Source organism: Panthera tigris, chromosome B2 (genome assembly GCF_018350195.1).
Source record: "Panthera tigris isolate Pti1 chromosome B2, P.tigris_Pti1_mat1.1, whole genome shotgun sequence".
NCBI classification, from domain to species: domain Eukaryota; kingdom Metazoa; phylum Chordata; class Mammalia; order Carnivora; family Felidae; genus Panthera; species Panthera tigris.
The window spans coordinates 124,594,437-124,610,518 of NC_056664.1; the positions used below are offsets into that span (position 1 = coordinate 124,594,437).

At 44.1% G+C, this 16,082-nt stretch overlaps 1 protein-coding gene across 1 annotated transcript in view; it reads left to right on the plus strand.

Annotated features, from left to right (window-relative positions):
• Positions 1–10,546: 10,546 nt before the first annotated feature.
• HECA (hdc homolog, cell cycle regulator) overlaps positions 10,547–16,082 on the plus strand; it is a 232,788-nt gene continuing 227,252 nt past the window's right edge. The window contains exon 1 of the mRNA XM_042987231.1: positions 10,547–11,063. Coding sequence (XP_042843165.1) covers positions 10,793–11,063 — 271 coding nt within the window. The 5' untranslated portion in view covers positions 10,547–10,792. The remainder of the gene's footprint in view (positions 11,064–16,082) is intronic.

The window sequence follows — 16,082 nt, forward strand, 5'->3', positions numbered from 1 at the left end:
TTGGGTGAGACAAAAGTGTGCTGAAAGCAGTTTATCCTTGACCTAGAACCAGCCCTGCTTTTAGAAAAAAACAACAACAAACTTGTTTACAGTGGAGACGGGGAACTGTTAGCATTTATGAAGTTAAACAGCAACCCCGATTACAAACTTCAAATGCTCCTGCGCATATAATAATACCGACTGCTTATTGAGAGCTTACCACGTACTAGGCACTACCCAGACACTGTCTATCTTAACTCTGAAATAGATACGATTATTACCCTTATTTCACAAATATGTTGCCCAAGATCATACAACTTGTAAGCCAAAACCGAAGCCCAGGAAGTTGGGCTGCATGAATAATCTCTCTTAACCACAAAACGATAATAAGTTTTAATAGAACCTAAATCCAGCGTCTGCCCTAAAACCTCAGAAATGGCTGCTCTAGCATATAACAAAGAATATTTTGGGCTTATGTGCTAGAAGAAATTGCCTCTATCCGGAAGCCAAAGGTATTTTCTGAACAGAAGTGTGCTCCAGTGTGGGCCCAAACCTGACATGCGTGGTCCCCTTGCTACTCATGTTCCACTTTGCCTAGCCCCCTTCACCTGTTGTTTAGACGTCTCATTTCACAAAGAAATGAGGCCAACGTTTTATCCTAAATCAGACCATTCACCTCAGTAACCACAAATTTGAGAATGCAGTGGGACTGTGTTGGAGTGGGGTCCACCCTGTGATCCTCTGTGGCAGCCTCTTGGCTAAACCCAATTCGACAATTTTCGTGGTGCAAAAAATGGTACAAGCCACGACAGAACCAGTGGGTTGGCGTTTAAAGGGGAAGCTTCCAACAGAAATGTGACCACCGTATACGAGTAGAGAGACCCGACTGTGCGGGCAAGTGAACACAGGAAATGCCCATGCCTAGAATTCAGACATAAAAGGATACTGTACACAGAAAAAAAAAGAGACATTGTACACAGGATGTTGCCTCAGTTTTCTATCACAGTGCCACTGGCTCACAGAGCCGACTGCATCCACCTTTCCAGCATTGAGGTCAGTGGCTCATCTTGGTAGCCTAAAATTGGCTACAGTAGGAGCATTTAGACCACACGGTCCCTCCCTCCAGGCCCCCTGAGTGGTTGAACAATAACATACCGTTGAAACTGTCCCAATAGTTCCTCAAAATGGCAGCCATGTATTTCTCACAATTCTGTGCATTGACTGGGCTCATCTGGGTGATCTGCTCGACGCCGTGAAGACATGATGACCCATACGGCTGCATTCAACGAGAATAGGATATCTCAACCTTCTCACTACATTCGGGGCTAGATAATTATTTGTTGTGGAGGCTGTCCTGCACGTTGTAGGATTTTAGCAGCGTTCTTGGCCTCTACCTATTAGATGCCAGTAGTGACAACCAAAAAGTGTCCCTGTGGATAAAATAGCCCAGACTAAGAACCACTAGCTAGGAGCTTGGCTGAGGCTGAAACATCAAAGATGACTCCTGTGAATTATCAAATTGAATGGAGTCACTTACGTCAAGGGATTTTAAAATGGAGCTAGGAGGCTATTAAGGGGGTGGACCTCATGCATGTCGTCACTGGTGGAACAATGAACTTCTGAACTGGGCTGAACCACAAATAATCCAAGGGCCCAGTCAGAACATCTGCAACTTGCTACAGTAACAGACTTTGCTTAGTGAGAGCCTTAGCAACAGATTATATTCAGTGAAGATGAGCTTTTTGCTGTGAACACCAATCAAAAATTCTTTGTAGTGGTGCCTATGGGGTCAGTCAGTTGGTTTTGGCTCAGGTCACTATCACCCCATTTGTGGAATGGAGCCCTCCATCAGCCTCTGCGCTGACAGCGTGGAGCCTGCTTGAGATTCTCTCTCCCTCTGCCCCTTCCTCTCCCCTGCCTCCCCTCTCAAAATAAATAAGCATTAAAAAAAAAAAAAAAAAAAAAAAAAAAAGATGTATACAAGCATTCCCTTTTTGCTTTAAAAATTCCTGACTTTTGTTTCCAAAAATAATTTTGCTCCAAACTATTTGGTTTGCCACCCAAATCTGTGCACCTTGAATTGCAATTCTTTGATCCCAAATAAATGCTCTGGCTTAATTATTGCCTCCTAACAATTTTAGGCTGACACTTCTCATCTTCCAGGTGACGAGGATCCTTTGTTAGAGAAATTTATTTACCATGCTTGTTAAGGATGGCAAGACAGACTTTATCCAGGGGGACTAGTCCAATTTATAGTAAAGGATAGAGACTAGGCTCAACTCTGAATACAATAAGGAAAGGCAGGAATGTATAGCCAAGGAACAGGGTTGGGGGTCAGTGAATGAAAAATCACCAAGAGGAAATGTCAGGAAATATCAGGGTTAGGAAGCTCTTGGCCAAACTGACTTGATGCGATTCTTGCCAAAGGCAGGCCGGGGTGATAAGGTATTGAGGGTGATATTTTCAACAGACTGACTCAGCAGGATTTTTGCTAAAAGTGGAGTGAACAGACCCAGGACAGAGCCCAGGGTTAGGGCCTCTTCAAACAGAGGACCCAGAGGAGCCTGACTCAAGCTTGATCAAGGGGAGAGGCTTTGTCACCGTCTCCGTACGGCCGGTCATCCTTCCACGGTCTAGCTCAAGGCCCTCCACAGCATGGTGGCTGGCTTTAAGAGAGTAAGAGCAAAAGCTAACAGGATGGGAACCAGAGCAACGTGACCCGTGACTCTTGCTGTATTTCTAGTTGATCAGAGCAAGTCCCAAGCCTAGATCAGGTTCAAAGGGAGGGAAAATAGATGCCACCTCTTCTTGGAAAGAGGAGTCACGAACTTGTGGCCATCTTTAATCTGTGCAGTACCATATTGCATTCAAGGGGTCAGTGTGAATATTCTGCAGAAGGAAGGGAAATCTTGAGAGAGAATTCTATTGAAGATCAATCAAAATTACTAGGCCGAAGGCGAAAATGATTATTCACGTGATGGTAAAGGAAAGAACCACATCATATTTAGAGGGTACAAAACAATATATTTCTAGGTTCTATAGTATTTATTACATCAACGATTATGAACAGAAGTTGGAGGTTGCTTCTGGTTAAAGTATTGGTAATGAGGTCTTTCTGTCAAAAAAAAAAAGTAGTCCTTAGTTGTTGATATTAATTTTTGTTCTTCAATGGAACAATAAAACATTGATGTTTCTGAAAATGGAAGCAGTATGGTGAATGTTCAACTGTTTTACATTAGTACTTAAGGACTTTATATATATCATTATAAGTATTGGAGATTGTAGGTATTTTGCAAGATATTTTCTAAAGAATTGGTTGCTTACAAGAAGGATCCAATGTCTATCTTTTCCCTTGAATTTTTGCCACTGCATTAACTCACCTGAATGCTAAAGATAGAAGTAGGTACTTTTTGCTCTAAGGCGTTATTTCCCAAAAAAGTATTTAGCATAACTCTAGTTTCACAAGATGTTAATGGGTGTTACACGTAAGAGGATTTATGGGTTGTATAAGCTTGGGAAATTTTAAGCTGAGAGTAAGTAGGTTTCTTTACCGCTGGACTTTTTAGGGTCTTTAGTATAGTAATGTGTCTCATGATTAATAAAATATACAGTGTTTCCTAGACTTATTCAGCCTCAGTAATAGAAGCATGTCTTATGTAACTCGTGTTCTTTAGGGCACTCTGGGTAGAACTTGTTTGTAAGTGGAGATAAAGCAGGAGGAGGAATCTTGAAAGAATTCTATTCAAGCTCAATCAAAATTAACTCAACAAAGAGGTATAGCGTAGCCTTAGCACTTAAAAAAGTAGGTATCCTTGAAGCAGACCCTCAGTCCAAGAATGCACTATACTGTTGGGTTCTTTCTAAACATCAACAGTGTTTTCAATACAGAGGACTGAAATAGTTTAAACAAAGATCATTTTGCAAAAGTTATTTTAGATTCATGAAATTGAATCATCCAAGATCACCAAAGATTAATTAGTCAAAACAGTAATTTAGAAAGGAAGAACCAGAATAAGTTCATACCTTTTCTCACTCTCCTTGTCTTACTGGCAAACAAAAATTGTATATATTTACAATGTACAAACACCTGTATTTTGATACATGTATATATTATGAAATGATTACCACAATCCACCCTTGTCTTATAAGCTAAAATTGAAGCCCTTTGGAATTAGAATTTGGATTAGAAGCAATATATTAACTTACTTGTGGTAGGCAGCTTCTAAGATGAATTTCAGCGATCCTTATCCCCTGGTATTTATGCCCTTGTAAAATCTCCTCCTGTTGAGCTTGGGCCGAACCAGGTGACTTGCTTTTTGCTTCTGAGATTAGGTTACAAAAAAGACTGGCTTCTGTCTTGCTTGCCCTTCTCTTCCTGCCTCACTTGCTCACTTGGATGAAGCCAGCTGCTCTATGCAGAGGCTCATATGATAAGGAACTGAGGGAGGCCTCTGGCCAGCTACCCTTAGGAACTGAATGCTGTCAACAACCTCAGGACGGGGTTGGGAAATGGGTCCTTCCCCAGTTGAGTTTCAACATGACTGCAGTCTTAAGAGAGATCCTGAGCCTGAGGACCCAGCTAAGCCATGCCTACATTCCTGACACAGAAATTGTGAGATAATACATGTGTGCTGTTCTGAGCTGCTAGACCGTAGGGTAATTTGTTTAGGCAGCAATAGATAACTAGTGTAGAATTAAAGGAGGCTTTTAGAGAAGGCCAGTGTTGCGTTATCTAAGGCAAACTTGCAGACGGCCGAAAGAAGGACTAAAGCACCGTGGTTAAATCGTGCTTTAGAATGGCAGCCTAGAAAAATACTGATTTCACTGGGAAGAAACACAGGGGATCCGGAAGATGAAATCTAGGTGATACAAGTCTTTGAATTTTCAGTGCTATGTCTAGAGGAGATGTCAGAAATACAAGGTATAGAAATTGATAGTTGCCTGGTCATTGCAATTGCTGAGGAAGATATTGCTATGCCATGGCCCCCTGCTGTAAAAGCTGGCCTCAAACAGAGCCCCCAGTTTTGGTTTAAATATGCTAGCCAGCTGGGAAGGATGTTATGTCTACCAAGAGCATAGCAATGTGGGCTTAGATGGCTCTTTTGTTTTGTTTTCTTTCTTTTTTTTTTTTTTTTTTTTGAGGTCAGATCTGGTTTGGGTTATTTCTTTTAGATGTTCTTTTACATGTTCTTTAATTCCACAACTATGTGTTAAGGTCTTATTTTATGCTAGGTGCTGATTTAGGCACTGAGGATTCAACAGAGAAACCTTCACTCTCTTGAAACCTCCATTCCAGAGAGGAAAAACAGAAAGTACACAAAGTAAATAAACATAAAAATGAAATATACCATACAGTAATATAAGTAAACACTATGTGCCATAGTAATTAAATACTATTAGAAAAAAGAAAGCACGAAAGGGAGAGCAGGATGGTGCGTTCTAACTTCTGTATCAGTTATCAAGGCCTGGACTGCAAACAGCTGTGTGTCCATTGTGATCTGTTTCCCAACTTGACCAAACAAACACCAGAGTCCCTACGGCCTCCTCTCTTCCCTCTGTAGATTCTGTACTCTTTCTTGCTTTCATTTCCTTTTATTTTTTATTTATTTTTAAAGTTTGTTTATTTTTAGTAATGCCTATACCCAACGTGGGGCTCGAACTCAACCCCCTGAGATCAAGAGTTGCACACTCTTCTAACTGAGCCAGCAGGTTGCCCCTGATTTCAAGCCCTTTTAAAAGACTAATCTTCATGCTTCTCTGTGAAGACTTCTTTGACAATTTAGCCTCCATTACCCCTCTACCTTCTGGGGATCTGAGGGCACCATTCCCCCTCCAAAATCAGAGGAAACAAAACAAAACAAAATGCAGCCTACCCATCTTTTAAAATTTTTTTTAATTTTCAGGTTAACGGTTGATTAATTTGTATTTGTTTCCTCTGTGTTTGTTGTTGTGTTGCCCACCCCTCCCCCAATAGAATTTCAGGTTTTTGATTTTTTTTTTTAATATTTATTATTTTGGGAAAAGCGCAAGCAAGGAGGTGTAGAGAGAAGGGAACAGAGGATCCGAAGCACTCTTTGTGCTGAATTCCGATGTGGGGCATGAACCCATGAACCGTGAGATCATGACCTGAGCGGAAGCCTGATGCCCAACCAACTGAACCACCCAGGTCTCACAAGTTTGGTTTGTTTTTACATATGTATGGAACATGCAGTCAAAAACACTTGTAATGGTAGCTTCATTGGAAGACGTAGAAAAGATAAAAGATATGATGCCTTCCTTTGCAGAATTTAATATATACTTGGAGGGAGAAAATGCTCTTCCTGAGGTGGGAAAACCATGGAAAGACAGCCCATACAAATCCAATACTTCATGGTATGGTATAGTCAGTGGCTTCCAGATTTTTTTGGCTTGCAACCGCAATAAGAAATGGACTATACAACAAGACTCTGTGTGTGTGTGTGTGTGTGTGTGTGCGTGTAAACAAAATTTTACAAAGATAGTATGTATGTTTTACAAAACAATACTTAATATCTATATGCAATGCGTTGATATTTTCTCTTCTGTTTCAGTTTTCAAAACATGCTGGTAGGAACCCTCCGAACTGATCTCATAGCCTGCAAAGAGACTATGAGCCACAGTTTGGAAGCCAGGTGGTGAGCGCACAGAGGTGGGAAGCAAACGAGTCTTGAATGGTAGGAGTCCAGGGATGTCTGTCCTGGGAAAGATTATGGGTGTGTCTCTTGAAAGGAGAGTCCTATTTAGGTTATTGGGGTTCATGACACTGTTGATGCTGAGTTGGAACAACAGTATGAGCAAAGAAGGCACCGAGGCTGTGGTAGGTAGCAAGTTCAGGGGGCACTGAGATAATTCTCTTCTTTTATATGACTGCTTTTGTAGGTTATGGAAATAATGTAAAAGTCAAAATAAAGGCCTGGAAACAGATTATGATGATACACATTTGAGAAAAATGTTAATATTGATAATTGGGAACAGTTTAATAGGAGAGCAGATATATGGCATTTAATAATTCATGTCATTATTTGCATTAGTATTGCATTTTGTTAAAAGTCTTGGTAATCACAACTATTACTATTCCTCAAAGTAAACCTCTGGGCATAGGAGAGGCTATTTCTAGAAAAAAACAAAACAAAAACAAAAACAAAAAACCCTGGTCCATAGAGATAATAGGCATTGTTCAAGGTATATTTACTTGAAGTGACTTTAGCAGATCAGCCCAATTCTAGCCCAAAGGACTTAGTTGACCCCAAGAGTTCAGAAGACAGGCACACAGGTCAAGCAAAAACGCAAACAGAACAAGAACACTGAAACAATGACCATTTATTCTGATCCAGTCCTGAAGATTAGCTTGTCCCTTTTCTCAAGGCTATCGATTGTTTACCTCTGATGACCTGGATTGTTGCTGTGTTTTATTCAATTTTGCAAAGATGTGGTTTGGAGTGGGTGATAAAGTTTGGGGGAAGGAAACCTTGGGTAGAGGTATACTTTTTTTCAAAGTTTACTTCAGAACACATGGGTTGATCATGGAAATTAAACAGAAGCCAAGTGTGGATGTACAGAGCATAGAGGCTTCCATGGTTTCCTAGAACTCTTCACATTTTCTTCTGGAAGCATCTGAGGGGAGGGCTCTGGGTCACCCACCATCCATCTTTTGCTCTTTGGACAGGCTTTCTCCCTTTCTCTCTTCTTCAAAAATCATGTAAAAAGGGAAAGATAAAGGGCTAGGATTCCAAGGAAATCCCACGTGTTGTTTGGAAGTAGGAAATGGAGTCCTTTACTGTTGCCTCTGCATCAAATTTGACTAAGGCTAAAAACAGATGAGCATGGTTAAGAATGGGACAAGTGGCCCAGCTTCTCCTTCCTCCTTTTGATTTTGTTTTAGTTTGAATGAGGAGGAGGTGGCTCACACAATGAATAAGAAAAGCACCTGGTTGGATGGCTGTGTGCTTTGAGTTAATTATGACATTTTTTGTGGGAAAGCTTCCAATTCTTAAGTCTCATCTAGAGGTGGGAGGCAGCTGGAATGAACATCTGTCTGCAGGGTACAGGCATACTTACTCTGATCCACTATGGCATGACAGCAATGTGCTTATTCAAGAAAATAGTTATCTCCATTTTCTGGTATTCTAATATAAAATTTCTTCATTCTCGGGGCGCCTGGGTGGCCCAGTTGGTTGAGCGTCCGGCTTCGGCTCAGGTCATGATCTCGCGGTCCGTGAGTTCGAGCCCCGTGTGGGGCTCTGTGCTAACAGCTCAGAGCCTGGAGCCTGCTTCCGATTCTGTGTCTCCCTCTCTCTCTGCCCCTCCCATGCTCATGCTCTGTCTGTCTCTGTGTCTCAATAATAAATAAATGTTAAAAAAAAAACTCTTCATTCTCACCACTAAAAAAAAAAAAAAGAAGAAAAAGAAAGAAAGGCCCAAGGCAAGGTGAGACGTCTCAGCCACCTCTAGTGAGGGATCTCAGTAATGAAATTAAGCTAAATCTGAATAGGCCACATTACCTCATTATCTTCATCCCCAGCTCCTCCATTCTCCCCCTGAAGTCTCTAATTACACACCGTCAGCATTTCCTCCAGTTTTCAGTATTGTTTGACTTCCCGGGGCCAAGTGGTGACCAAATCCTGCTTCATATACCTTCAAAACATTTGTCCATTCATTTATTCATGCACTTCTCATATACATACTCTATACCATGCACTGAGCTAGGCAACAAGGATTCAGTGAGGCAGAAACTAAGACACAGTTTCTGCCATCACATAGCTGGTAGTCCAGTGGGGGCCCAGGCAAGAGACAAGTAAACAGGCATCTTCAATACGTGTGTGCATGGCGTTTTGGTAGGGAAGGTAACAGGGAGCACTTGGGGGCGAATCTCGCTTTGGGCGGTCAGAGTAGACTTCCTAGAGAATGGATGGTTTAGGTTGAGACTTCAAGGTTCAGAAAAATGTAGCCAGAGAAAAGCGCATTACTCAACCTCCACTCAACAGATTTTCTTCACCACTTACTGTGGGTCAGGTTTTTTGCTAGACTCTGCCGAGTTAGCTAGAAAGATAGACTCAATCTCTGTTCCTCTAGTGCTTAGAAGATGTCAGGGTGGGGGAGAAATAGATGTGAAAATATAGGCACAAAATATTTATTTATCTAATGTAACTATCCATATGTATTGGGGAATTAAAAGGTTCATCATTTTCCTACTGAAAAGTCCAACCAGCAATTACCCCTGAGTATCCAGTGCTCCTCCCTGCAGCTCCAAGCTCTGCTGTGGAGTCTCCTATGAACCTGGGAGCTCCCAGTCAGAATCTCTCCATTAGGTGAGCCTGAGAGGGAGAGTTCTCTGCACATCCCTGTCTGTCCCTTTATGCTTTATAACACAGCCACTGAGCCTTTACTGAAGCGCTGGGTTAATTAAAGTTTACACTAGAGGAGGGGAAAACTGTAAATTGTCAACTAAAATAGTTTTCTTCCATAGATCATGGGGAAAATAACCTAATTGATACATTCAACAAATATATGCTAGCTGCTGCCTGAGGTGCCCAAGACGGATAAAACCTACTACCTGTGGAGCTTTCCCGAGAATGAGAAGGAGATAGCTAGGAAGCAAGTAAACGTATACGTCGTCAACATAATGAGAGATGGATGAGAAAAATTATCAGTGATACTTCTCACAGCTCCTCCCGGAAGGTAGGAGCTCTACTATAACATCCTGAAGGAAGTGTGTTTGATCTGGAACCTGAGATATGGGAAGGAGCTGGTCTGTGAAAAGGCAGAATAAAGTTGCAGAAAAGAGAACCCATGTAGAACTCTTCCCAGGGGTCTCCTGCTCTCAGGTCACTGCCTCTCTTCAGAGGCGTCACGTTTTAATCTTAGCCTGCTTCCAACGCAGCTATCTCTCTTTTGGGACAGCTCAGCCCACAGGGATTGGGTTTCCTCCCAAGCAGGTCCTGCCTAGTGGTCACAGGCAACATTTAGTTTTATCCCTGGATGGTGGGTCCTGTTTGTATGAATTACTTTCACCACTACACTGTGCCGGCTTCTCACTCAGGGACCCTGCTGTTCATCCCCATTGTCTGGGACCTCGATCCTATTTCCGTAATTACTGCCCCTAAAACTGTTCTTGAAGGGTAAGGTCTTTTGATGGATTATTAATCCAAAATCCTTTGTTTTCCCTTCTTCTAGTCACCCGCCTATTTTTCAGGACCATATTGTTCTAAGCCTCAATTACATGAAGGTCGGGAGGCCACCGAATAACTACGCCAGATGCCACCGGATTGGTGTAGGAGGCCACTTCAGGAAGGTGGCTTCGCGCACGGCCAATAGCTTCGCAGGCCCGCGGTGAGGGCGCCAGAATGACGTCACTCGAACGTGGCCGGCTCGCGCGGGGCGTGACGTCACGCGGGCGGGCCGGTCCGCCTTGAGGTCACCTGGTGGGCGCGGCCAGGCCGAATCCCCAGTGTCGTCACGGGCGGGGGCGGGGCCAGAGCGTGTCAGCGAAGCCGAATCAAAACAAGCCGGAGACCCGCCTTTTCCCTCCGGCTCGGGAGCGTCTCGCTCGGGTCCCGAGCCCGCCGCGCTCGCGCGGCTGCGAGCCTCGGGTGGCCGCGCGCCGGCTCCAGGAAGCCGGGGAGGGCGCGGCGGCCGGGATGGCGCGGCGCGGGCCGCGCGGCTAGACGGGCGCCGAAGGAGCCGCCGGCCCGCGCCCTCCATTCTCTTCCTCCCGGAGCCGGCGCCGCGCGGGCCGGGAGCGGCCGTGCGGCGGGGAGCCGCCTTCCTTGACGCCGGGCACCTGGACGCTCGCGAGATGCCCAACCCCAAAAGCAGCAAAGGCGGCCGCAAAAACAAGCGCGCCAACAGCAGCGGGGACGAGCAGGAAAATGGAGCCGGGGCCCTGGCAGCGGCGGGCGCGGCGGGCGCGGCGGCCGGGGGGGGCCTGGCGGCGGCGGCCGGCTGCGGAGCGGTGGCGGCGGGCGCGCCGGGCACCGGGGGCGCGGCGGGCACCGGAGGCGCGGGGACTGGCGCCGCCAACGCCGCGGCCGCCTCGGGGGCTGCTGCCGCGGGCGACGCCAAGAACGGTAAGACGGGGCTGGCGGGGCGAACGCCAACTTCCTCCCCGACGGGGAAGGCGCGGTGGCGGGGCCCGGGGCGGCGCGGGCGGTGCGTGGACAATGCGAGAGTCAGGAAGTGCTCACCCCGCCCCTCCGCCCCGCGGCGGCTGTCCCTTCCCGGTCCCCACGCCCGGCGGCGACGACTGATCTGCGGCCCGTGCCCGGGGTCTGCGCCGCTCCCGGGCCGAGAACCCGGGGCCGCCTGCGCCTCCGACGCCGAGGGGTGCCCCGGGGCTCGGCGGCGGCGGCGGCAGTGCTCCCCTCGGGCCCTGCCGGTTCTGGCGGAGCCGACTGTGTGCTGCGGCCCGTGGGGGAGCGGCGGGTTGGGGGGTGGGGGGAAGGAAAGAGCTGCCCAAGTTGAAAAGAATGATCCGCTTGGAAACTTAGGCACCAGTTCATTCTCCCCTGTGCCCCCCTCACCCACCCGCCTTTTCCCCGCGTGGGGAAGAGCCTCAAATCCCAGCAAATCGGGGCTTGCTGCGGCGACTGCCACAGGTGAAGAGGCCCCGAGACATTTTTACTACAGGGCGTGTGTGTGTGTGTGCGTGCTTGTGCGCGCGCGCGCTCTTTAATTCTCTTACTCGCTTGAGGAAGGAAGAGAATCTGAACTTGACTTCCGTTCTCAGACCGGAGTTAAAAAAAAAAAAAAATCATCGTCTGTATGATTCTGTTTCACGGTTTTAGAAGGAAGCCTGCTACTCTTAGGCAGTACCTTAATGCACCTTTTGAAGGGCACTTAGGGAATACTGAAGATGTGACAGATTGCCGTTGTCACTAGAGAGACACGATTTTCGTTATCGGGTGCCGGCCAAACACTTTTTTCTTACTTGGACAGTTCTTTGAATTCCTCTGGTCAGGCAGTTTTTCAGGGAAGGGAATAGAGGTATATTTTAACGAAGGGATATTAGGAGCTTTATTTCTGACTTTTAACTTGTAGCTTTTCAGCTTTTGAAGCCATTCTTCATGCAGATCAGTCACTTTTTTAAAGAGGCACCTGCACTCAGAAGAGCCCCACAGTGCTCTGAACGTAGGAGATTGAAGTGTAGCCAATTAAGAACAGAACCATAGGCCCCACTGACTGTATCTCCACAATAGTGATGTAGGAAAGTTTTCTTTTTTTCCAGGAACAGACAGCCTAGTTTTGAATGTTTGATAATACAATTTTTGGCCAGACTGTCTTCTCCATCCATGTTCTTTTGTTTTCCTAGCTCTGAACTTCATTTTGGTATTGATGTGGCATAGGGGAAGGAAGACAGACTGGTGGTTTAGCCTTTTAGAGCTCTGTCTTCTTGGGAAGGTCAGTCTTTCTGACACTTGATTTCCTCGCCTGTAAAATTGAAAAAAAAATTGTATATATTCCATTGACCCCCCCATAGAGTTATTCTGAGGCTCAGAGTGTTACTTTCTTCTCTGGTTTGCAGTTCTTGTTTTAAAGGCTTGTTAAGCTTTTAACATGCTTAGTAAAGTTTTTTAAGAAAAGTGATCAATGAATGATGATAGCTATCATTCATTCCTTCAAAAAATATTAAACACAGTGTTACAAGTACTGTGTTAAGTATGAAAGGGTACAGTGGTAATCAAGAGAGGACATCCTAGTCCTCATGGAGCTGGCATTCCAGTTCTGGTGTACCTTTTTATTTTTTGTCTGTATGAAGCTTCACGATGGCTGTTTACTTATTAATTTTTTTTTAACTTTATTGTTTTTTAATTTACATCCAAATTAGTTAGCATATAGTGCAACAGTGATTTCAGGAGTAGATTCCTTAGTGCCCCTTACCCATTTAGCCCATCCCCCCTCCCACAACCCCTCCACTAATCCTCTGTTTGTTCTCCATATTTCAGAGTCTCTTATGTTTTGTCCCCCGCCCTGATTTTATATTATTTTTGCTTCCCTTCCCTTATGCTCATCTGTTTTGTCTCTTACAGTTCTCATATGAGTGAAGTCATATGATATTTGTCTTTCTCTGACTAATTTCACTTAGCATAATACCCTCCAGTTCCATCGACGTAGTTGCAAATAGCAAGATTTCATTCTTTTTGATAGCCGAGTAATACTCCATTGTATATATATACCACATCTTCTTTATCCATTCATCCATCGATGGACATTTGGGCTCTTTCCATACTTTGGCTATTGTTGATAGTGCTGCTATAAACATGGGGGTGCATGTGTCCCTTCGAAATAGCACACCTGTATCCCTTGGATAAATACCTAGTAGTGCATTTGCTGGGTCGTAGGGTAGTTCCATTTTTAGTTTTTTTGAGGAACCTGCGTACTGTTTTCCAGAGTGCCTGCACCAGCTTGCATTCCCAGCTGTTTATCTTTTTCTCCAAAAGATTAAACCACTTTACAGCTGTGCGAGGAAATACTTTTTCTTAGGCTGGTGATACCTCCTCCTCTGTAAACTTTAAGCTGGTTATGGTGTCACTATTATTACTCTCCTCTGCAATGTCAAACTCAGGTATATTTAGCACTTTTGTGTCTATCTGTGTAGAACTGTGTATTTCTGATTTGCAACTTGTTTTATGAGGTGAATGGAGAAAAAGGTAAGAACTGGGCCAAACATTGCCATTGTCAGGGTTAGAGAAGACACAGACTTTGATCAGCAAGCTGTATTTTAGGATTCCATATTTGGTTGTGCCATGGTGTGAAGTCTCCGTGATCCATTTTAATTTGAAGAACTTGTCACTGCAGTTGGTAACTCAACATGGGTGCTAAGGCCTCTTGTGTGCAAAATTGATAAATAAGGAAATTACAAATATGCGTGTGTGTGTGTGTGTGTGTGTGTGTGTGTGTGTGTGTGTGTTTGCCATTTAAAGCTATGCTTTCTAATGTTGGGGTAGGAGAAGTGGCATTGGTGAGTTTTAAAGGAAGGGGCAACAGATATGCAAACTCTCAAGAATCAGCTGCTAAGGCCCAATTATTTTTGAATTTTAGAATGACATTGATTGCACTATTATAGTATTTCTAAGTATATTTTGATTTTTTTAACTTGTGACATTAGATTTTGCAGTTATGAATATTAGAAATTAAGTGATTATTTTGAGGATGTGCTGGATCTGAATTCTCTTAAACTTTTAAACAGTTTGTTCTCATTGTTCAAGTCAGTTGTGATCTACAAATGCAAACGCAAATTTAATGAAGTTAACAGTAGTTGTCGTTTGTACTTGTTTGGAGTTGATAGAATTGTTTTGTGTCTTGTGGTTCTTGGGCAGGACGGCCACCAGGGCATGGTAATATTAGTTCTTAGTTGTTCACTCTTTGTCAGTACGTGTAAATAGCTGCTTAATGTATAAAAGAAGACTGTCAGGGAAAGCTCGGGAAGCTATGGAATGGTTATAGGGGAAGAAGTTGCACTGGGTGCAGTTGTGCGTCTTGGGTAAGATGAGTATTAATTGTAAAGACTTCGTACCCCTCATAAGTTTATTAGTGCATTTCTAGATACTGGCTTAGGAAGCTTCTTGCAGGAATTGGAGTAAAAGATGAAGTGCCATGCTCCTCCTACATAGTAAACATCGGTGTACATATTGTAGCATTTTGATTGTAGGTGGACTAGGTTTGCCAATCATTATTTTTAGGGTCTAGGAATCATGCGGTAGATTATTACGATGTAGTTTCATTTTGGAATTCTGGTTCCATTAGGCCACTGCTTTTTTGCTGAGGGCCTAAAATATATGGACCCTTGATCATAGTATGTAGTTTTCAATGGGCCTGGATCCCAAGTCCTTTTATTAATTCCTGTTTTATGTATGACCATGGGTCACCACGCCACTCATTCCTGACTGCCACCAGAACCTCTGGGTAGCTGAATCTGCCTTAATCCATTCCATTCAGCAACACTTACAGTATAAGTATACGAGAGTTTGTTTACATATTGATTGGCTGTGCATTTGGAAGGCATAGATATAATCTTGGGCAAGTCATTTGACGTCTCCGAGACTCAGTTTCTGCATACTTAAAATGGGATTGTAGTACCTACCCATAATACCGCAAGATCACATATATTACATACATATAACTTATATACTATATAAGTATGTATACGCACAGTGCTTGACTTATAATGTGAGCTTACTAAGTGTTAGTTATTTGCCTTAGATTCTGGAAACAGTCTTTGAAACAGATTTTACGTGTAGGAGTTTTACTGGGAATGCTCTAGCTGGGCAGCGAGGGAAGCAGGATTGAGTAAAGCAAGGAGTTGAACTGCCCTGCAGTTACAACAGGGAACTGTGGAGCTGGGATGCCCTGCAGAGTTATCTTACCTTGAGGCACGGGGGCAGGGCCTTTAAACTCCGCTTCCTCCACTGACTGGTCTTTAGGACTTGGACTGTCTCCTGAAAGAGACAGTATGACCTGGGGAGTGGCATCTATCTCTTGGCTGGAGAGCCTCTCTGGAGAGGCACTCAGCTGAGAGCCTTCTCCGAGTGATGAGTGACGAAGAGCCCTTTTTATTCCTCTAGCATTACCTGTTTCTTCCCATACACCACTAGTGCTATCCACGTAAAACACAGGCGTGGGATAAATAGTTCTCACTACCCTTTAGGATCAGGCCGGGAATTCACTACCAGTGTAACAGGGTTTTGGCGGGAAATGTGCCCTGAATTTCATACATCTTTACAAGTGGGTTTTTGGAACTCTACCTGTTCCCTATAAACAAGATTTGTGTTTTTCTGCATACTTAGGTCAGTGAACACATTTTGTATAACTTCAGGCTTGTAGTTTATTATAAGTAGTTTCTCTTTTTAGGTGTTTACTTGAATTTTTACTATATTTAAATTGTCTCTATTCATCAGAAGAAAAATGAAGAGTGTTTGCCTGCTGTTTCTTTTTTTTTTTTTTAATGTTTATTTATTTTTGAGACAGAGAGAGACAGAGCATGAACAGGGGAGGGGAAGAGAGAGAGGGAGACACAGACCTGAAACAGGCTCCAGGCTCTGAGCCATCAGCACAGAGCCCCACGCGGGGCTCGAGCTCACAAACCGTGA